At 38.2% G+C, this 24,908-nt stretch overlaps 1 protein-coding gene across 1 annotated transcript; it reads right to left on the reverse strand.

Moving 5' to 3' along the window:
- Nucleotides 1-6,821: 6,821 nt before the first annotated feature.
- On the reverse strand, nt 6,822-10,079 carry LOC147624725 (uncharacterized). Its single transcript, XM_086819760.1, has 4 exons — nt 10,030-10,079; nt 9,408-9,899; nt 7,229-9,313; nt 6,822-7,087 (listed from the first exon to the last, which is right to left on the reverse strand). Exons 2-3 carry the CDS (start codon nt 9,880-9,882, stop codon nt 7,410-7,412), a joined length of 2,379 nt encoding a protein of 792 aa, XP_086675886.1. The 5' UTR covers nt 9,883-9,899; nt 10,030-10,079; the 3' UTR covers nt 6,822-7,087; nt 7,229-7,409.
- Between the last annotated feature and the right edge of the window lie 14,829 nt (nt 10,080-24,908).

Consider the following 24,908-nt stretch of genomic DNA (forward strand, 5'->3'; position numbering starts at 1 on the left):
GATGCTTTACCTGAGTCATATCAGACTTTTTCTTCCACGTGGAGAATTGTTACTGAGGATAGACCTGATGTTGTCAAGTATGATACTTTAGTCTCAACAAGCTCTTGCAAGAAATGTAGTCCAGGCAAAATAGGGCTAGGTAGCGTGCAGGCATTTGTTGTTGCCCAACAGAGAAGAAGTGGTAAGGCAGCCCCTTCCACTGTTTCTTCTCCTATTAGTAGGTATGCAACTTCTTCTCCTTCCATAGGTAGCAACAATAGGTCTGAGAAGGCTCTTGATAAAGGCAAGAAAAAAATCAGGTGCAACTATTGTAAGGCAACTGATCATGTCATTAAGAATTGCCCTAAGCTAAAGGCTAAATAGGCAAAGAAGAAAGAGTCAAATGCAGCCACAATAGCAGATGCTTCTACAAATACAAATTCTGTAAATGTTGTGTAGGATACAGAATGGGTGTTTAGCGTGTATTGCCAGTATGACCCATCTGTACACATGATGCATGTTTGGCAGGACGTGATGGTGGGAATGATGACAACAACTAGATCGATTATATTTTGTAAATGTTTTTTTTTTGTAAGAGCTTGGCTCTAATATTTTGTAACACAACAATGTAACTGTTCTTCTCTTTGCCTCTGGTCTCTTGCTCTAGTAGAGCTCCTTCTATCTCATGTAGCTTCAATTCACGTACATTCTTTAATGTTGCTACAATGTTTTCATATTCACCTTTGTCCACACTCTTCAGAAGCACTACTAGTGCCTCATCATCTTCTACCTTTTTGCCAATATAGCTGCCAGTTGTTGCTTAATGCTTTTATATTTGTTCAAGTGTGTGATTAAAGGTTCACTTTCCTTCATATCCAATTTGTAGAATTGCATTAACAGATTTATCTTTTAATTTTTAGCTTGTGTGCCAAATAATTTATTGAGTTCATCCCATGCATCTTTTGCCCATTGTATCCCTGTGATGTGATGAATGATTTCATCATTTAAACTGAGTGTGATAAGTCCCAATGCTTTTTCATTCCTGATCTTCCACGTATTTTTCCCTCTCACCTCTGGGCATTCATCTCTTCCTTAACTAGCCCCCACATATTTTTTCTCATGAGCAGATACATGGTTTTTGTCTGCCATGTGTAAAACTGCTCCCCATTAAATTTGGCTATCTCTTGTGTCGTACTCATGATGACAGTGAAGGGGGTCTTACCTCTTTATCCAATTTCAAGATTCAAGGGCAGTGTCTATCCTTTTACAACTCAATCTGGTATTTAGGAGATTATTACAACAAATTTATCAGTATAAAATCACCAAAAATTACATTAAACCAAGGGTTATAAATTTGTATGGAATGGTTGGAGTATCAAACCATCTCCGAATTGCAATATGAAGTTATAGGGATCTGTACAGATACCCAATGATGGTTAATTTGAACCCTCAATTGTACCAAAATATAGTGATTAGTACTGATTAATCACTGATTAGCAAATTAATCCTCTATTTTGTGTGCAAAAAATAGAGTATGCAAAGAGTCCAGATCTGAGGCCTTAGAGTTCAAATGAGCTCAAACCCTTTCAAGGCCATCAATAGCAAGTAGTCTAGTAGAGGATTAAGCCAAGAAACACAAGATTTGACCAAACATTGAATGCTTAATCTCTGTTTTACCAAAGTCACCTGCAGATTTGATGAAGAGCTTGGATCTCACTGTAGACTTGATCAAATCCAAATTTGTCTTCACACCAGCTTGTTCTAAGCACCCTTGAAAACCCCTAGGGCCAAGAGGAATTAGACCCATTGCAACTGGAGCAGTAGAAATCTTAGATTCTCCTCAAAAAAATGGCACCTGTAAATTAGCAAAAATCGACAGTTGTAGAAGGCGGTTTGGCAAAATTCTTGAATGGGCTAGAGCCCAATGAGTATGGCTAGCTATGGCTGAAATCTTTTGAGCTAATGTTGAGCTTAGAGGGAGAATGAGCTCCTCCACCAGCTGGGGGTACAGAGGTTAGTTGAAAAAGAGGTTAAAAAATCTAATTATCTATTGATTAGCAAGATAATGGGCTCATAAACTTGATGGATTCTAGGCTAGCCTCTGATACCATGTTAAATTTGCAGCAATGTCATGAGCTATGGTGGATCAAATGCTAGAATCAATATCATTAACTAAGAGATTAGATGATAATTAAGATGTGATTAGTGAGCAATTAACTGATAGCTTAATGTAGGCATGGATAATCAAAAACCAACAAATTCTCATTAGGCCAATGCCTCAATTTATAGAGTTTACATCCAAGCATCCAATCCCACTGATTTCTCCTTGATTCACTCCAGCTCTTTTGCTTGATTCTCTCCACCTCTCCCAGAATATCTCCACACCTCCTAAATCTCCTCATGCTACCCTTTATTCTCTCCTAGTAGATACTTCTCACCTTTTCACAGGGTCTCTCACATTTACAGATTCTCTTTTACAGCCTCTTGCTAATAAGGACTTGTTCCCACACACACCCTATTCACTTGTATATTTCAACAGTCATACTAAAGGCACCATGGATATTAACAAGGAAGGATCAAGAAATTGTGAAGGCTCAAATTGTATCTTTTCATACACCTATGGGAGTGATGCATTTATTAAAGTGCTACTTTACTAAAAAGAAGAAGAAAGGAGAGGCACAATTGTGTGGTCTCAAAATACATAATTGGCATAAGATGTTGCATGTATTTATGCCTCTATTCATTATATCTTTATCTTTACTCCAATGTTTACATACTCACAAGAGATCTTATGCATTTACTCTATGTATAGTTTATTCTTCTAATTTCTATTAGCAGTTATGTGGAAAGGAGAAAGTGTTGGAGGCCATCATAGGATGGGAGGAGTGATGAGGTATGAATCTTCATTACTCTAGATTTATTTTGCATGACATTATTATAATTGGCTTAATAATGTCATTGGATTTTTTCCCATTTCTCTGATGCATAATTCCATTGTACATGTATATCTTATAAGGAGATAAGTCATTTATTGATTGAGGCGGCTCATGTAAATGCAATAAGTACAATGTGTATAATTGAGGAGTATTTTCCTTGATCAAAACTTACTAGTGAATTACATGTTGTGGTGCACTTGGGGATGAGGTGGCTTTTTGTGGTGTTCATAACCATGGATATTCTTCCTTGAAAGGTTCATGAAACCCTCAAGGACTATGTGAGATAAAGAGCAAGACTAGAAGAAAGAATGGCAAAGGGTTGGTTGTTAAATTACAAAACTCCCTTGCATACACTATCTCCTCAAATATCTATCTCAAATAGATCCCACCATGCTGAGATCCTACCATGTCTACATCTTTAAATATCTATCTCAAATAGATCCTACTATTATGTGACAAGATTGTGGAGAAATGAAGAAGATGAATGAATGGTCTCTCATATACAACAAGGGAAGGATGGCGATGAATCAATCCCACAAACAACCAAGGATCATAGATCTTGAGGAATCCTTGAGCCAAAGAAAAGTTTCATGCATAGTAGTATCAACAATAGGGATGTGAGTAGGTGTGACATGGATGGTAGGGGAGGCCCAAGAAAGGGAGGGAGTCCTGAGAATGAAGCATTACATTGGAAGATCAATATATATTTTGCATTCTCAATAGTTCGATCATGGAAAAGTGATTAAGAGAGATGATGATGCAAGAAACATATGCAATGAAGAGAGAAAAGCTTTTAACAAAGAAATATATGCAATGAAGAGAGAAAAACTTTTAAGAGAGAAATAGACACTTACCCTACCCCACCAATCCTTGAGCCTCTCCAAAAGGATTATGACATTGAATGGCTTTGTGAAGTGCTAGATCAAGACTCAAAGGAAGGATAGATGATCATGAGAGAAGATTGGGAGTATGCACGAGGATGTGACTTTCATGTAAGTTAATTTGCCTTTCTCCTTTCATTATACATATGCTCAATATATATATATATATATATAACTTTATTTGGTGGCATTATAAAGTGTAAAATACAATGTGGATATAGAAAGGCACTTCACACTTAGCATGTGGAATCTAAGAGAAACACACATGATTATGGTGTAATGGTAAACTTTGAATAAGATAGTCGAGCTAGTAGATGGGATACCAATATTGTAGCCTGACAAGATTGACTATTGTGATGCTAAGCAATTGTTAAGAAGCATCCAAATATATTTTTTGCAATCAATTCCAAATCCTTTTGGAATGATGCAAGAGAAACTTTTGCACTATCTCAACATTGTGAATAGGTTAGTTTTTTAAACTATTTAAGGCAAGAAAATAATTTAATTAAGGTCTAAATCACATGCCCTTCCTAGCTTCTCTTGTTGTTTTTACTAGCTCGTGTTTCATTGTGATCGAAACAATGCAAAATGATAGTATGTTATACAAGTGGCTTCTTGATCAAGATGTTGATGGGACATTGGAGGCGATAGAAGTGGACTGTGACACATCATCAACCATTGGGTGGTTGCAAGATCAGGGTGCCCAGTTTTGTCCACTCAGGCACCCTGTAAACAGTAAAAAAATAGGCATTTGTTTACCTTTAGTGGCTAATCTCTCCTAGTAAATGAAGGAATTTTGTTTCAAGTTCTTTTGTTGGAACATCATATTCAAAGTTGAAAATATAGTTGCATAATTTGATTATGCATTAGATAGTTAAAAGTCCTCATTTTCTTAGGTACAAAGTCAATGTATACACCCTGTCCCAAATTTGAACTAATTCCATAAAATGCTAATATCTTTTACATATAAACTCATATGAGATTCTCACTTTGTACCTTAGATCTTCACATAATATGGAGCTTAACTTGATTTTTTGAGAAAATTTTAAGATATTTGTCTATTTTCTTTAAATATTTAAAGGTCTTTAAAGTGTTATAATATACGCCACTTTTTGTACCCACAATAGCTACCACTTAAAATCCTCAATCTTGTAGATCAAAAGAGTGGGTAGATACTAAGATATTAGTAGAATGTGGTGGTTAGTAAAAATTACAAATCCAATAGTTGGATTTTTAATGATCTCTTTTTCCAAAACTCTTCCAGACTATCAAAAGGCCTGTAAATATTAGTAATCTAATTAGTAAAATTGCATTTTTTATGTGGATCATCTAAAACCTATAGGGACTAGTGTACTTGTAATGGTGCATCTATGGAAAAATAAATTGGATCACTCTAAGTATGGAAAGATCATTTGTTTATCATTTCATCATATTTTTGATTAATTTTGATTAAGTAGACTAATTTATATTAATTTAAGTTATATTGGGAAAATTTAAGGGCAAGAGTATTTTCTATTATTTGCTTGATCTCATTTTAAGTACCTTGCCCCCCAAAATTTTCTCTCCAAGCATTGTCCTAGTCCAGTAGAAACTGGATAAAACTGGACACCCTGATCTTGCAACAACCCCATTCAACATGAGAATGATACTAACCATGTTTAAGAAAACAAAGAAACCATAGTGGAGCATGAGCAAACTTGCACCAATGTTGAAATGATGAGGCATCCACCGCATCATCTAGTAGTAAAATAAACTTTTTTATAGATATAGATGTCAATAGTTTGCAAGATGTTGATATAGACCAAATGGCATGTATTTATTTGATGCAAGATGGAAATGATAGAGAGGATCAATGAAGAGAATTTCTTAATACTAATCTCATGTATTTAATTTATCAATTATATATATATTTTTAACTTTTTGTGTCATTCATGATTCATGTAATTGGGTTCTTGTTTTTTTGTACTCTATCAAACATTCACTTGAACAATTTAAAAAATTGAGAACGTCTAGCATTTCTAGGTTCTAGGATTTTTAATGCTATTTTTGCTACTATATTCATTGCTAAAGCACTGCACCACAATAAAAATAACGAATGACTTGTAACTTTATGCTAAACCACAATACTTTGTCCTATCCTCGCTATAAAATTCATTTGCTAATTTTTGCTACTATTTGGCTTGTCTCTTGTAGTGTGCACCGTCACAATCCTAGAAGTGGCAACATTAGTAGCATAATGGATAATTCCATCATCACACAGCTGAATCATGATTTAAAAAAGGGAGAAAAAGTATTAAGCATTAATGGAACCAATTTGGAGTGAAAAAGGGACATGATATAATAGGCTATCAACATAGTTAGTATAGTAGCATAATGGATAATTCCATCATCACACACTGTGAATGGTGATATAAAAGGGAGAAAAAGTATTAAGCATTAATGGAACCAATTTGGAGTGCAAAAGGGACATGATATAATAGGCTATCAACATAGTTAATTGATGTGGAGAGGATGATGTAACACCATTAATATGGTCTTTTTCCTTGTTTCTTCCATAATCCTTGATGGTATAACATTATTTACATTGAGGAAACACTGAATTTCATACATAAACAATTTATCTATCAACCCCAATCTTTATAGTGCTATTAAAAGTTACATCTACACATCACATTTCCATGGAAATGAGTAATCTAGTATATATTTCTATTACAATGTGTTGATAGCAAATTCTTTCCGTTCTTGTTTTTTGGTATCATGTCTATAAGTTGAAAAGGTCATCAAAAACATTGTCTTTTAGTTTACCCACATGTTTTTTGCTCAAGAAAATTTCCAACTTGGATGGTTAACAAATCAAAATCTTGACTTAAAAAAGAAACTAAAAAGATACATTTTCATCAATTGAAGAATAGTATTCAAAATCATGAGCACCCATAAATGCAGCTTTGACTTCAAAAAAAGATGATTTTGTTGATGATAGATAAAAGCATTTTAATCCTCCCAAATTGATAAAGAGGTCATATTATTGTGCCAAAGGGTAGAAAACATTTCTTCATATATTGAGCATGGAAGAAGACACAGGAGATTGGTGATCTTTGAGCAAGCATGTGTCCTCATAATACATACTAGTCTCCTTAAGAGATAGGGTAAGTAAACATTTATGCATGAACAAGAAATGGGAATCTTGAAGTTAAATAATATGATTGGTTCACATCTATAAACACCATACAATTTGTTACTAATTTTTTGGAAAAAGAGTAGGTGGTGCCAAAGCTTACAACACATTATTACCTGCATGCAAATTTTAAGCCAAATTAGTATAAGAAGATGATTGAGAAGCTTCAGTCCCTAAGACTATGTTATGAGAGAGAGACAATTATGGAACAAAATAATATTTAAACTATACCACACAATTAAGCAATGAAAACTTACTTTTGCATGAATTTAGTCCCTAGTGATAAATTGGTGGTGGTGGAGAAGTATATTCGTAAGATGGAGGTGGCGATAAAAGGTACTTATATTTGTCTAAAGGGGGTGGAGGAGACTGATACTTATAAGGGGGTGGTGGGGAATCAGACTTGTAGTGTGTAGGGGGGACGGTGACTCATACTTATTAATAAGGTGGTGGAGGGGACTTGTACTTGTAAGGAGGTGGGGGGGGAGATTCATACTTGTATATTGGAGGAGGAGGGGAATCATACTTATAAGGAGGTGGTGGAGGAGACTTGTACATGTATGAGGCTAGAGGGGGAGACTTCGACTTGTATGGAGGGGGTGGTGGAGACTCATATCTATAGGAAGGAGGAGGTGGGGGGGACTCGTACTTGTATGGAGGTGGGGGGGACTCGTACTTGTAGGAAGGTGGTGGAGGAGGCTCATGCTTGCATGGAGGTGACTCATATTCATAAGGTGGGGGTGGAGGTGACTCATACTTATAACTTGGAGGAGGTGGAGGAGACTCATACTTATAGGATGGCGGTGAAGATGACTCATATTTATAAGATGGAGGTGGAGGTGACTCATACTTATAGGGTGGCGGTGGAGGTGACTCATATTTATAAGGAGGGACTAGAGGAGACTCATACTTGCATGGAGGGGGTGGAGGAGATTGATACTCATACGGAGGTAGAGGGGACTCATACTTGTAGGGAGGTGGAGGGGGAGACTCGTACTTATAGGGTGGTGGAGGTGGAGATTCATATTTGTATGGAGGTGATGGGGGAGACTCATACTTGTAGGGAGGTGGAGGGGGAGACTCATACTTGTAGGCTGGTGGAGGTGGAGACTCATATTTGTATGGAGGTGATGGGGAGGACTCGTATTTATAAGAAGGGGGAGGAGGAGACTCATACCTATAGGCTGGTGGAGGTGGAGATTCATATTTGTATGGAGGTGATGGGGAGGACTCGTATTTATAAGAAGGGGAAGGAGGAGACTCGTACTTATAGGGTGGTGGAGGTGGAGACTCATATTTGTATGGAGGTGGTGGGGGAGACTCATATTTGTATGGAGGTGGTGGGGGAGACTTGTATTTGTAAGCGGTAGGAGGAGGAGACTCATACTTATAGGGTGGTGGAGGTGGAGACTCATATTTGTATGGAGGTGGTGGGGGAGACTCATATTTGTATGGAGGTGGTGGGGGAGACTTGTATTTGTAAGCGGTAGGAGGAGGAGACTCATACTTGTAAGGTGGTGGAGACTCATACTTGTACGGTGTATACTTATAGAGAGGTGGTGGGGGAGACCCATACTTATAAGGAGGGGGAGGAGGAGACTCATACTTGTAGGTTGGAGGAGGAAGCGACTTGTACTTGTAGACTGGAGGAGGAGGAGATTCATACTTATATGGTGGTGGTGGAGGAGACTTATACTTGTATGGTGGTGGAGGTGAAGACTCATACTTGTAGGGAGGTGGAGGCGGGGACTCATACTTGTACTTAGGAGTAGGTGGAGACTCGTACTTGTAGGGAGGGGAAGGAGACTCATACTTGGGAGGAGGTGGAGACTCATACTTGTATGGAGGAGGTGGTGGGGATTCATATTTGTAGGGAGGAGGAGGAGGAGGAGGAGACTTATAACTGTAGGGAGGGGATGACTCGTATTTGTATGGTGGAGATTCATGCTTGTATGGAGGCGGTGGTGGAGATGTGTACTCATAAAGGGGAGGGGGTGGGGAGGCGTATTTGTATGGCGGGGACTCGTATCTGGAGACAGCGCCGCCGGAGCAATTCTGGGTCTCGGATTCGTAGGCGAAAGGTCCGGCAAACAGGACGACTTCGTCGTCGGACTTGGACTTGATGTGCAGCTTGGTGCCGGACTCGCCGCCATGCATGTTCGTGGCGACGTTGCAGGGGCTGTTATCGGGGGGGGCGACAAGCTTGGCCTGGCAGGCCTTCCCGCCGTACTTCCTGTATTCGAATCCGGCAAGTTCAATGCGGAAGCTGCCATTGCCGTCCGTCACCCCGTAGAAGGCCTCCTCAGAGCTGCCGTTCCAGCAGAAAACTCCCACAGTCACGCCTGTAAGCAGCATGAACAGATCATTAACCCAGTAATCATAGTATAATTACACGTCGTCAACTACGTCTACTTACCTTGACACACTGTAAATTACCTGCAAGCGCTTCCTTCTTGTCGCAAACCTCGCAATTCACTTTGCCAGTCACCACTGCCGTCAATGCAGGATAGTACGGTGGGGGTGGTGACTCGTACTTGTACTGGGGAGGAGGGGGCGGCGACGTATATTTGTAAGGAAGAGGGGGCGGAGACTCGTATTTGTAGGGCGGAGGAGGGGGAGATTTGTATTTGTAAGACGGCGGCGGGGGGGATTGGTACTTATACGGCGGCGGTGGCGACTTGTATATGTATGGTGGCGGCGGGGATTTGTACTTGTACAAGGGGGGTGGCGGAGAGTTATACATGTATTTGTAGGGAGGTGGAGGAGAGTGGTACTCGTAGGGCGGGGGTGGCGGGGACTCGTACTTGTAGGGTGGAGGAGAGTCGTACTCTTGGGCTTCTACAGCCAACACGACCACCACCACTGCAAGAAGAAACGCCACCACGGCATGGTTTATGGCGGGTATACCCATTACCGCTGCTGCAACGCCTGCAGGAGAAACAATACACACAAAGTTAATACGTAAGGGCATAACCTTAATCTTAATGTGGCATCGTATAACTAGCCTAGAGTAATACACTCGATCATGATAAGATGAATGGCAACTGCATGTACTCACAGCGATTCTCGAAGAAAAAGGCTTAGCTCAGCCACACAAAGAGTCTGTGTGTGTGTGAGAGAGAGAGAGGTGCTAGGAGCCTTTTAAAGCCAGGCTATCTCAGCTTAGCTTAATCAAAATTCTCAAACCTAAATCGAAACCTAAGGTAATAAGCTCTCCGTTTACTTTTCGAAGTAGGCCATTTACGCTTAGGTCTAGTGGAGCGACCTCTCAACAAGAATTGTAACCAATCGCACCCCACACGACTTAAATTATGTTCCCAACTTTGGCACTTCGCATTTGATACATTAATTGATTTGTATTTTCGGGGAGAGGGGGGGGGGGTAGTTTATTTGCCAGCATGTTTTGGGGCTCCAGCTACAGCTCACCAACTGGCGTGCGAGAGGAGGCGTGCCTGCGGACGCAAAAGAGAGAATATAGAGGAAGGAGTACTACGCATTCTTCACTTTGACCTACCAACCATACCAACACTCGCCTGCCAAGCCTACACAAACCTGTGTGGCTCCTCTCGCACGCGGCTCGGCACGTGGCTTCCAACCGGCTGCCAAAACCACTCCATCCAATCAACTGGAATCGCAAGCTGAGCTCTACGTAGTTCGCGTCTTCGAACCTCTAGTACTGTATTAACAGTCCAATTATTCACCCTCCCTCTCGTTGTCAATTTTATTACATGCGCCCTGCTTTTTTTTTAAAAAGCACACACTGTCGGCCCCGAGTGTCATTGGTGTACAACTTATTCTCTCTGTGTGTGTCCGTTTGCATGCAAGCATCCTTATTACCTCAGACTAAGAACTTGGGATGGTGAGGATGGTGCGAGTTCAAATCTCCCCCTTCCTCCACAAGATGAGGTGGTGTCCTAGCCCCAAAAAAAAATCCCAAAAAAAATGATTAGGGACTTGCCAAATTGACCGCTCTACCCTAACGTTGGTTTCCTCAACCATGTAAAATGATGAATAGGGACTTGCCAAATTGACCACTCTACCCTAACGTGGGTTTCCTCAACCATACATGGATGAGCAATTGAAGCATTTCAAACAAATATGTCACATGAAACTCTATGTAACAAAAGCATTTTCAATGTGCATTCACCTCCAATTTCAAGACTTTTAAAATATGAAGTGTCATAATACTTCTGCATGTAATTTAGTGGCTGAAATGGAGGGGTGCATTTGTAGACAAAGTACCTATTGACTTCATGGAGTAGTGATGTTGTACGCACTCGAATAGCTCAACTAGGAATATATAAAATAGCATGTGAATGCAATACAAGGGGTTAGTGTTAACCACATTAGTTAACAAGGTTACTGACACACCAACTAGCAAAGACAAACACACCAACACTCAGAGCAACAAGGAGATAGACTATGGTATCCACAATAACCAATGGACCGATGCCCATGATGGTCAAGGTGATGCTTCTGCAATTCCTATTTCAAGAGCATGTGGTGATAAGCTTGTAGAGATTCCCATTGAAGGCCCTTCATGAATGTATTAAGAGAACCACCATTGTAATTGTATGAGGCCATGTATAAGCCAAAACTATGTTATTGGCACCCAAAATAGATACACTTTAAGTGAGTGTTCACCTATGACCTTTCTATGTATACCAATTTCTCTCATAATGAAAAAAACTCTCCCATTTAGGAATTTGAGCCTTGCTCTTGCTTGATGATCTTACTAATCTAGTGCCTAATGGTTTGCTAATGTGCTTATGAGTGAGTGTGGAAGTGTGTGTGTGAGAGAGGGAGGAGAGGACACTATCCATCGAGACGGAACCGTGCCACAGTGACAATGGATAAGGGAAGCAGTGTCAAGGAAAGAGTTCTCCACATGTGAGGGTGGCATCCCTTGATGTAAGATTCCTCCCCAGCCTCTCACGATGTCCAATATCTTTCCCTGTAGTCAAATCCCTCTTCAGAAATATAAAAGATCTTGTTTCTATCAGTTTTGGCCTAGAGAGAGAAAATCTTCTAGAGAGTGGTAATTCAGTTTTTAAATATTTTTGGATGGAAAAATATCTCATCTTATTAAAATACGTTCCCCTGAAACAAAAGTTCAAAAAGATTTTCAGAAGGTGCGTTAGAAATTAAGTATAATCTGTTCAAGAGGCATTATCCTGGGGGTGAAGATTTTTTTCGAAATTTTAAATTAAGGTTCCTATGGACCAATAAGATTCATCCAAATGTAGGGAGGAGATAAATAGAAGAATAAAAGAAAAATCCTCCCAAAAATGAGTAAATACTCACATAAGATGAAGAGTTGACTAAGGACAAGGTTAATAGTTAAAAAAGAGAGATATTTAGATGAAATGATGCATTTTTGACACCTCAGTATGGGGGAATTTCCCTCATAAAGGAGGTGCCTATTTCACATGCTTGAATGAGTTTTAAACTCCCAAATAATGAGATATTTTTATCTCTCCTCTCTCCTGTTTTAACTAGATCCAAAAAGTGAGCAAAACTGACCCAAAAATGGTTAAAAATTGACCAAATTGATCTGGAAAATTCTAGAATCAGTTGGCTTGGTCAGAAGCTCACTTTTTCCTATAAATAGAAGCCATCCCCTTTTGTTGAAACTCAATAGTGTTTTGCACTGTTACCCTGCCTCTCCCAAGTGCCAAAAACAATAAATTTTACTCATAATTCATTAGTTTTTTACCTTCCCTCTTCCAAAAGATTGGTGGCCACTCTTGTTTCCAAACAAGAGTAGAACCCTCAAACCATCAAGCCAAAGGAAAGCTCTCAAATTCCTTAGTAAGTTGGAGATTCTTCTCTTTTCCATTTATTTTATGGTTTTTTATGCTTTTTGTCTTCTCTAAAATTGCAAATGATGTTATGCCTCATTGAAAAAAGGCATTCCCCTCTCTTCTTTAGTAAATCCAACCATTCTTATCCTAGATGAATGATTAATGAATAAAATCAAGTTTTTCATAATGTTTCTCTTTGATTGTTTACATTAGAAGGATTTAAATACTCATGGTGATCTTCTAATTAATTTTAGTAAGTTAAAAATTGAAAAATGGTCAGCCATACAAAGGAGGTTATGGTAAATTTTTTTAAAAATTAGTGAAATAAATTTCATCTTTTATTAATCAAAAAGAGTAATCCCCATCGTTAGAGTATTCTAAAAGTGTCATTTTCATTCATGCATAGAAAGATGCATATTGATTAATTTTTATAAAAGAATGATTTTCAATAGAATTAAATTCTATGAAAGATACTTATTGATAAATTTTTATTATAAAAGTGTTACTTTTATCATTATTGATTTCTATACATAAAAGTATGCATAAAAGAATATTTTTTTTAACAAAAGAGTTACTTTCATCATATTGATTTTTATGCATAAAAGAATATTTTTTATTATAAAAGTGTTACTTTTATCATATTGATTTTATGCATAAAAGTATGCATAAAAGAATATTTTTTTTTAATTATAAAAGTGTTACTTTTATCATATTTGATTTCTATGCATAAACATATGCATAAAAGATATTTTTTTATATTAAAAGTGTGATTTTTATCATAAATGATTTTTATGCATAAAAGAATATTTTTTTAAATTATAAAACTGTTACTTTTATCATATTTGATTTCTATGCATAAACATATGCATAAAAGATATTTTTTTATATTAAAAGTATGATTTTTATGCATAAAAGATATTTTTTTATATTAAAAGAGTGATTTTCATCATAAATGATTTGATGCATAAATTAGATGCATAAAAGAAATTCTTTTTATATTAAAAGTGTGATTTTCATCATAAATGATTTTATGCATAAATTAGATGCATAAAAGAAATTCTTTTATATTAAAAGAGTGATTTTCATCATAAATGATTTGTATGCATAAACATATGCATAAAAGATAATTTTTTATATATTAAAAGTGTGATTTTCATCATAAATGATTTTATGCATAAATTAGATGCATAAAAGAAATTCTTTTTATATTAAAAGTGATTTTCATCATAAATGATTTTACGCATAAATTAGATGCATATAAGAGAAATTCCTTTATTCTAAAAGTGTAATTCCTACTAAATTGGATTTATGCATGGAAAGATGCATAAAGAATTTATTTTAACCCAAAAGTGTTATTCTCATCAATTTCGATTTTATGCATAGAAAGATGCATAAAGAAATCTATTTTTAGTTCAAAAGAGTTATTTTCATCAATTTTGATTTTATGCATGAGACGATGCATAGAAGATTGAATTTAATTCAAAAGTGTCATTCTCATTTAAAATGAATTTATGCATAGGAAGATGCATAAAGATTGATTTTTATTTCGAAAGTGTTATTCTCCTTAGAGTGGAATTTATGCATAAATAGATGCGTTTTTTAAAAAAACTTATATCAAAAAATAAGAATTCTCTTGTATTCTATAAATAGATATGAGAATGTGAAATGAATCAGATAGATGTAAATGAACGAAGAATGGATGTATGGATGTATGCTGGCCTTGCCAACGTCCTCTACCACGAGGATTACCTCTACCTCTCTGAGGTGTATATCCACAACCACCTCTAGCACCATATTATGTAGGGTGAAAATTCTGTTGTGGTGGTGACCTGTCCTGCCATCCACGACCATTACCACGACCACGTGATGCAAATCTCCCCCTGCCTCTAAATCCTCTTTGTGAGTAGAAAGCCTGATTTCTGTTTATCATCATGGCTAGTAGATGCATCATGAAAAGAATCACTGAGTTTGATTTCCTCAACAAGCAAGAGTGAAACCAACTCATCAAAATCTGGTAAACCTATACTCCGAACCAAGATGGATGTATCAAAATACTTATACTCCTTGCCAAGACCATGCAAGGTAATGTCTACCAAATCATCATCAGGCATGGGGGCATTGAATGCCTCTGCATACTTCTTTATCTCCTGTACATAGTCATGGATGCTCCTTCTATTCCGTTTCACATTATGAATCTGTTGTGGCAATTGAGACTTGCGAGCACTAGTGTCTGTATATCAAAAAACTTTACCATTGTATCCCATGCATCCTTGGGATTCTCAGCATCATGTATATGTATGAGTATAGCATCCAAAATACATATAGACAGATAATGCAAGACTTTGTATGCTCTTTCTGACCATTGCTTATCAGCTATAACCTGCTGCTGTGTAGGTTGTCAGGGTAGTTCCGGCTCTGGCTCCACACCTGTAATGAGATTCCAAAAACCTTTTCCCTTCAGAAAACTTTTGATCCTCTACTTTCATGCCTAGAAGTTCTTCCTATCTCTGTAAACGAGCCTTCCTCAGCTCAACCACACTCTAATGAGTGTTCCAGATACTCCAAATTAGTCAACAAACTTCAATTTTGATGTAGAAAATCAAACTGTATACATCCAAAATGAACTGGTTTATGCAGTCCAAGATACCCTGCTTTGATACGCTTTCCAAGGCTCCAAACTGTAATGTAGTGGTTCAATCAAGTGGGGATAACTTGCATTGACACCTAAACAAGCTCAATGTTGAATATCAACACCAACCAAGATGCGTACAAGCCAATTTTGTCAAACCCCCTTCTCTGTTTTGAGAAAAACCAATAAAACCAGTAGTAAAATGGCTCTAATTTCTTCAATCCTTGTCCAAATTGAGAGACCAGGCATTCATTAGCTTAGAAATGATGTCCACTAACTCCATGTAAAAGGAATTAGATCAATTGTTTAATATGAGAGAGTAATTAGTCGATTAATCACACTCTATTTCACTAAACACAATAGACAGCCTATTTAATCAGCTCATTTCCAGCTCCATAAGGCATAATTGCTCCAACAAATCATGTAGCCTCCTTCTCAGGTGTATGTATCAACCAATTGCTAAGGAAATTTTGGGATTTATCAAGCACAAGAGTTGAATTAGGGCCTCCACTTAGCAAATGTATAAAAAAATGCTCTGTTTCTGCATACCAGGTTGCGCCGCTTGCTGTAGAGGGAATTTCAGTTGATTAGAATGATAATTGATGTTGTATTTAGATGCCCAACACTCCTAGGCATGTGTACATCCCATCAATGGATTGATTTTTGCCAAAAACTTGCTCTAATTTCATCAAAAGTTGACCTCTTTTTCTCTGTTTTTGTGAGAGCTTCAAAACCAGTGATTTTCAATCACTCAAATGCATCAAATTTGCTCCAAAAATCAGTTGTAGGGCTTGTACATGAGTTGCCAATACATTCATCCTTGTCACATACATGTTTCTTTGCCAGATTTGCATCTATTTCACCATACATCATTGCTTCCAAGCTCCAATGGAAAACTTCCAAAAAACCAGAATTTTCCTTTGCTTTGGGCAACCCTAATTTGCTTTGTTTCTGCTTGAATCAACTGCAATCTGCTCAAGGGTGTTTAGTAGACCTTACCCATTAGGCCAAGCTCTCAGATCTGATAGAAATCGGTGTGCTCCAACATTCACAGCATCAATGGCAAGCTTCACAGCTTTTCTTCATAGCTTCTTCTCCCTCTTCTCTCACTCACTCATAAACCCTAATAGAGAGCACCAGGCTCTGATACCATGATGAAAAACAGGTAGAGGGAGAGGAGACACACACACAGGAGCAAACCCTAATGTATATTGCAAGCCCTAACCATAGAGGGAAGCCATCTCCCTTCTCACACAATGCATAAAGCCATAATCCATAATACAGTTGTGTCCACACGCTACTAACCCTAGCTAATGTCCACACACTATGACCAGCTGGACGCGGTCATTTATGTCTCACACATGCTACTACCTAACATGCCAGCACATAGCATAGCTGGCACACACTGACATCGAGCTTGAATCTCAACCGAAAGGAATCATCCCAATGCTCTGATGATAAGAAGCATTGTAAGCGAATTCGACCAAATGCAGATGACTTAACCACTTCTTGGGTGTTCTGCCGCGCAGCATGACCGAAGGATATCTTCAATTACTTGATTCACCCTTTTCGTCTGGCCCCATCGGTTTCAGGGTGATGTGAATTTGTGGGATCTCTGCACTTACTATCCTCCTGGGTAAACCATGAAATCTGAAGATCTCCTTAAGGAAAACTCTGGCAACATCCACTACAGAGTATGTTTCTTTCAGTGGAATCAGATGGGCAACTTTGGTTAGCCTGTCAACTACCACAAAAATGGAGTTGTAACCTAATTGCACTGAAGGTAATCCAGTGATGACAAAGTCCATACTGATGCATTCGCACTTCATCTGTGGAATGTCTAGAGGCTGCAGTTTTCCTGGCATCTTGACTCTCTCTACCTTGACTCTTTGGCACTCAAGCATTTTCGCACATGATCAAGTACATCATTTTTGAGTCCTGGCCAGAAGAAGCTTTTCTTCATAGACATATAGGTTTTTATAAACCCTGGATGTCCAACTATCAGGCTATCATGGGCTTCTCTCAAAATTCTTCCCTTTATTCCCTCATAATTGGGGATACATAGCCGATTATTATAATACATGCATCCTTCATCCAGTTTGTACCCAAGAACTCGACTCATTTCCTGAGGAGTCTTGCTTTCCTGCAACACAGAAGGGTAGCAATAGGGGCAAAGAATTTGTCCTGCATGATTTTCTCCTTTGCTTCATTGATCAATGGATTTGACACCACTGTAATTGCAAGCAAGGAGGCTTTTTTGCTGAGCACATATGCAACCACATTTTCTTTGAAGATCCAGTTCAAACTTTGATGATCTGTCTCATCAAGGTGAACCTTTGTCCCAAAAGATAATGTCTCCACAACTTCAAAGCATACACTACTGAGAGTAACTCCAACTCATGGATGGCATAATTCCTCTCATATAATCTGATTTTTCTAGATTCATAGGCCACTGCATGACCTTCTTGCATTAGAGCACTACCTAAGGCAAATCCACTGGCATCAGTTAACTACCTCAAAGGGTTTGGTAAAATCTGGCAATTTAAGAATAGGGTTGGTTACTAAGGCTGTCTTTAGCTTGTCAAAAAGCACTCTGACACATTGCAGTCCACTAAAAAAGTGTATGTTTCTTGAGAAGGTTATTCAAAGGGGATGCTATCTAAGCATACCTAGGTATAAAGATCCTATACCATCCAATTAACCATAGGAATCCTCTGACTTCCTTTATTGACTTGGGTTCAGGCCATTCAACTACTGCTTGGATCTTTGCGGGGTCAGGAGAAATCCCATCCTTTGACACTATGAATCCCAAGTATTCAACCTGGTCAACAGAGAAGGAACACTTGCTCTTTTTTGCAAACAGTTGGTGTTTCCTTAGGATTTCCAGGACTTTGCGCACATGATCTTCATGGTCTGCAGCATTCTTTGAGTATACTAAGTTATCGTCAAGAAGACAAGAACAAAATCATCCAAGTATTCTCTGAGAATATCTTGCATAAGACGATTGAATGTCGTCGGGGCATTAGTCAATCCAAATGGCATGACTGTGAACTCATAATGCCCATAGCGAGTATTGAATGCTGTCTTTGGGATGTCTTGCTCCTTGATTCTGATCTAGTAGTAACCGGATTTGAGATCTATCTTTGTGAACATTTGGGTCCCACTTAACCGATCCATAAGTTCATCAATCCTAGGAATAGGATAGTTATTCTTAATTGTTAATTGATTCAATCCAACATTCCATCTTTCTTGTTTTGAAAGAGAACGGGTGCACCCCAAGGTGAGACACTAGGTCTGATGAATCCCTGCTCTAATAGTTATCTTAACTGTTCCTTAAGTTCTATGGCTTTAGGGACTAGCATTTTGTATGCACGCTGGGCTACTGGCTGAGCTCCAGGGGTTAATTCGATCTCATGATCTACTTCATGAGATGGAGGCATTTCAGTCAGCTCTTCAGGAAACACATTTGCATACTCACTTAACCACTCTAGTTCTTTAGCCTTGCATTTTATGTCTACTGTGGATTCATCACAGTCAATAAGAGGCACAATGATAGGAAAATTACAGATGCTCTTGGCATTCATCCACGCAATATGAAGAATCATAGAGTGGACATCCATGACTTGGCATTGCAATGGGCGTGTTCCCTTTTTGCATAGTACAATCCCAAGGATTGTTGTCCATTTACTTCATTCTACTATACATTTTGAAATTTTCTCTACCTTATGTATGGCTGATGAACATGCTATGTACAGTTCTATGTTGTGTATCTAGACTTTACCATATGGTGTCGATTTTATGCAGAAGGAGTTTTTTGGGCAGTTCAAGGAGGAGCATCCTAAATGTGAAATTGAGCTTTGTGCTTTTCAAAAGTTGAAGCCATTCTTTGTGCAGTTCAAGGAGTTTTTTGGGCAGTTCAAGGAGGAGCATCCTAAATGTGAAATTGAGCTTTGTGCTTTTCAAAAGTTGAAGCCATTCTTTGTGAGAAAGCTTAAGGAGAGAAATACATGTTGTTGTGTCTATCATGTAAGCATTGATTTGTTGTTGGCTGGCATAAATCAGATGTGATGTGATAATCTAACTTTGCATATGAAGGATTGCAATTGTGCATGCAAGGTTTGTCAACCCAATCAAGAAACATATTGTGCTACAAAGAGCAGTACGTTTAAATCAATGAAAGAGTTATGGACCTATGCACTATGTCCAAAGGAAGGTGAATGTCAATGGTACCGATTGTCATGCTTGTTGGGTAAGTGCAAACAATGTGGTCGTTGTCCTCCTAAGTGAGCAATCAGATTCCAATACTTGTCAAGTGGAGGACTTATGAGTATGTTGCCCTTTCATTGAAGAAGAAAGGAGGTGATAATAAGAGAATCAACATGGTGTACAAAAAAACAAGTCCGTCCGCACTACTACAACAGTTTCAACATCATCTGAAGATATTTATTGCACACAACTTTAGAGCTCAATGGCAGCACAACTAGTACAAAGAATGCGTGGCAAACATCCCAAATGACGTAGTGGTCTCGGTCGTGGATTTTGTCAAGAATTACAATTTCAAGGTCCATAATGAAATTCAAACCATACATTGGCATAGCGAGCAATGTACAATATTTGTCCACATTTGGTTTTGGCACGAAGGAGGTGAAACAAAACAGCAACCAGTCTTCTACATATCTGATGAAAAGAAACATGATACTCTGTTTGCGCAACATTTCTTTCTCCTACATCATAGATGGATTGAAGAGATGGGATTGAATGTCAAGCGTCACTGGGTTTGGTTCGATGGTGCTACGTCCCAATTCAAAGCTACATGATCTTTCTACTTTGTGGCCAGGTTTGTCAAATTCTTGCTAACCATAATAATAGACGAGGTTGTTGCATTCAAGGTATTGGGTGAAGTTACTGTGTAAGATTGCTGCATATAAACTATATCCATAGTACTCACTCAGTACTTACTCATACAGTACTTATTCATTACTCCTACAGTTCTCACATAGTACTTACTCTTACAATACTTATTAAGTACTCTCACAACACTTACTCTTATAGTACTGCTACACTTATCCTATAGTTCTCTTACAGTACTGAATAATCATTCAATACTCCTACAGTACCCACACAATTCTCCTATAGTAATCATATAGTACTTTAATGGTGCTCCAAATAAACTGTATCCATAGGTGCACAATACCCATAGAGTATTTAGTTATACAATACATTCAGTACTCTTATAGTACTCATACACTTATCCTAAATTGTATCCATAGTTCCATAGTACTCATATAGTACTCCTATAGTACTCATATAGTACTCCTATAGTACTCATATAGTACTCCTATAGTACTCATATAGTTCTCCTATAGTACTCATATAGTACTGTAGGAGTACTCATACAGTACTCCTATAGTACTCATATAGTTCTCCTATAGTACTCATATAGTTCTCCTATAGTACTCATATAGTACTGTAATGGTGCTCCATGTATGCTGTATCCATAGGTGCATTGTACCCATAGAGTACCCTTATAGTACTCATGCACTTATCCTAGAGAACTCCTATAGTACTTATATAGTTTTCTTACAGTACTGATGAATAATCATTTAGTACTCCCCCCATAGTATGCACACAGTTCTCCTATAGTATGCACACAGTTCTCCTATAGTACTCATATAGTACTATAATGGTGCTCCATGTATACTATATCCATAGGTGCATAGTACCCATAGATTACTTCGTCATATAATACATTCAGTACTCTTATGGTACTCATGCACTTATCCTAGAGAACTCCTATAACACTCATATAGTTTGCTTACAATACTCAATAATCATTTAGTACTCCTACGGTACTCACACAATTCTCCTACATTACTCATATAATACTGTAATGGTGCTCCATGTATACTATATCCATAGGTGCATAGCACCCATAGAGTACTTAGTCATACAATACATTCAGTACTCGTACACTTATCCTAGAGTACTCCTATAGTACTCATACAGTTTTCTCACAATACACACAGTTTTCCTACAGTACTCATATAGTACTGTAATGGTAGTACTCATATAGTAAAACACTGCTCTTTTATGGTCTGATGTTATACCATAGTGTTCTCTGTTAGCTGCAAAACCCTAAACCCAAAAGTAGTATTTCATATCTAATGATGTAGGTACTTTTCATTGACTAAGATCTGCATGATCTGGAACTTCTTTGCATCCGAACATTGTAAAGCAAATATGATGGTGCGGGGGCCATGATTAAGAGAGCCCTCACTCACTGCAGAGCAGCTCAAAATCAATGGAGAAAAGTTGTAGAACGCCAATGATGTTGTTGTTTGGTTAAGTGCAACCATGATAGATGTCAAGCAGGGATCTGGGAGGTTTGTGGAGGTGAAGAAAGACGGAAGATGTAAATCGGAAAGATCTATGGGATTGCAACACAATGAAGGGCACATGAAGCCACCAAGTAGTGTATGGTTTTAGCAGAAAGGATCCTACTCAACTTCTAATGAGGAACCTTTCGTGCTTTTGCAAGTATTGCATGGATGAGTTGTGGGATTCATGTGTGAACCTGAAGCATAGTTTTCCTTGGAAGCTTGTGAAGCTAAAGCCAAGTGTTGCGGGCAGGCCAAGATAAGACCCAGATATTCTGGAAGAAATACAATTTGAATAAGACTCAATAAACTTGGCCGACCTAATAGATGTTGGAGAACTTTTCGGTGAGAGCCGAAGAGGGAAACTCCAAAGGTGTTGATTACTATGTGGTCTCATGTGATAAGGCTAAGCACATTGTTGAGAAGGACATGACTGATGGATGGGGGAATGTATTTACAAAAGGAGATAAAGTCGTTCGTGGCATATACTACCAGAAGGTTCCAAGTGCAGGAACTAGTTATGTGTTGCTTAAGGATGCAGCACCAAAGGCATACGTTCAATTAGACACAATCATTGCCATTAAGCTCCCCATGCCGTTGCAAGGTGAAAGGATGCCAAACAGTGTATCATGTGCCACCAGAGGTGCATGCAAAAATATTTGATAACTTAAACATGTAATTATGTTTGATTATGTATTTGATATTTGATTATGTGTGATTATGTTCTCAGTATGGTATGAAGCTGTTTGCAAATGCCCTAAACTGGTTGACCATAGTACTCACAGTATTGTGAGTACTACAAATGCCCTAAACTGGTTGACCATGGTACTCACCACACAGTACTCACAGTACCCATACTCACAGTACCTCAAGTACTTTTAATGGTCTTATTATTTAATTACATGGTGTGACGAGTCGAGGAAATTTAGTTTTGAATTTGTTTTAGATTAATAACCTTTGGCAGTTACTTATCATTGTATGCACTCTATACATGGGCTTGAAATTCCCCCTTTAACCTCTCAGTACAATGTAACCTCTTTATAAAAAAAACTAAAGTGTAACCTCAGTATACCTATTTATAAAAATACTACAATGCCTAAAAGTAGGCATGCTATAATTAGGTAGTTGAGTGATGTTCTAGCTCTGCCTCTCTCTCACCACCGAGATATCTCTCAACACTCTCTCACTCGCCAACATCTCTCTCTCTCTCTCTCTCTCTCTCTCTCTCTCTCTCTCTCTCTCTCTCTCTCTCTCTCTCTCTCTACTTATCTCTGACTATGAATCTCAAAAATGGTTGCGCACCCTCTCTGTCTCTCTCCCTCACTCTGAATCTTTGAAATGGTTGCGTGCCCTCTCTGTCTCTCTTTCTCACTCTGAATCTTTGAATTGGTTGTGCGCCCTCTCTCTCTCTCTCTCTCTCTCTCTCTCTCTCTCTCTCTCTCTCTCTCTCAATCTCTGAATTGGTTGTGCGGCCTCTCTCTCCTACCTGATGGTTTTTACCAAGGTTTGTGATAGTTTGCACAATCTGTGCAGCTGTGGAATGCACTTTACTGAGATAGATAGGCCTTGTGTGAGGAAGATATAAAGGAAGACTCAGATGAGAAGATTTAGGAAGAGGAATAAGAAGAGCACGAGAATGTAGAAGAAGAAGAGCACAAGCCTACTGAAGAGGAACCATATGGCTACTAGTTTTCAGATGAGGATGCAAATGATGAGGAGGATGAGGATGCAGATGATGAGGAGGATGAGGATGAAGATGAAGAAGTAGCCAAAGGAAGGAAGGACTCCAAGAAGTCTAAAAAGTAGGCTAGAAGAAAATTAGGTTAGAAGAAAAATGAAACCAAAATTATACTCTTGCCTATGCCTAGCTATAATGTAATAGTCGTTTTGGGACTCTTGGCTATAATGTAATAGTCAATTAGTGCAAGACAATGTTTTTCATTAGCAAACTATATGCAAATTTTTCTTGATACAAACTGTCTTGATGCAAATTTTTCTTGATGCAAACTGTCTTGTATGCAAATTTTTCTTGATGCAAATTGTATTTATGTGTTTTGGGAGTACTCACACAGTACTCCCAGTCAGTACTCGTCACATTACTTCTCACAATACTCACACAGTGCTGTGCACAAAACTCACACAGTGAGTACTGTGCACAGTACTCACTGTGCACAAAACACACAGTGAGTACTGCACAGTACTCACATCGTACTGTGTACAATACTCACATTACACATTAATCCATTTCCTTCACAGACCTTGCCTTGCTTGCAATCCCCCCAGTTCTAAATACTCACACATTAGTGAAAATTTATGAGCATTTTACTACAAGACTATAAAACTGCCAAAATTTGCCTAAAAGTTAGCAACTTTGGGAGAAATTCTGATCATCAATGAAGTAAAGGATTAAGAAATTAGTTACATGAGTGGAAAGAGCATATAAAGAGCTTCTTAGACATATAATCAATTTTAGAAACCAATACCTGAGTGATGAGTAATTACCGGTTGAAATTTGGGTATTAGACCACAAAAACTGCACTTCCCTCTCTTTGCATGAAACCTCAATTTTCATATAGCCTCTTGCCTTTCATCTCCTTCATGATTCAAGCTAGAGGGTAAGGGATAACATTGCTCAGCGAAAAATCGTAAAGATTTACCTATGGTCCCCAAAGTCTTTCTACATGCTCATTACTGCTAAAACCATTCGTACCTCCCGGCTATAAGGCAAGGGCTACCTTGAGAAGTCACAGGCCCACCAAGAAAATAACTCCTTATCCCACTTATCATGAATCATCAAAGAGGTCCAAAATTGGGTTAAGCATGAGGAGCTAATGCTAAATGAGACATTGACATGTAAAGAGAGTGTTTGAATAAGGGTTTGAAGATAAGAGAATGGCAATGACACAAAATGCTCAATTGAGGAGGCTTCATTCATTAATTTGAAAGGGAGAGGAGGGCTCTTTTTATAGGTGGAGAATCACCCTCTCTTCCATTGTTACAAATTACAACATAAAAATCTTCAACCCTTCAGTGACATAAAGGTAGATGTCACCATCAATTGTCCTCTTAGGCTAAGTCTTCTATTGATTATTAAATTGAAGAATTTTTTACTTTGAAAGTGTGATAA

The sequence above is a fragment of the Cibotium barometz genome, chromosome 25 (genome assembly GCF_041138505.1).
Source record: "Cibotium barometz isolate CiBa-2024 chromosome 25, ASM4113850v1, whole genome shotgun sequence".
NCBI classification, from domain to species: domain Eukaryota; kingdom Viridiplantae; phylum Streptophyta; class Polypodiopsida; order Cyatheales; family Cibotiaceae; genus Cibotium; species Cibotium barometz.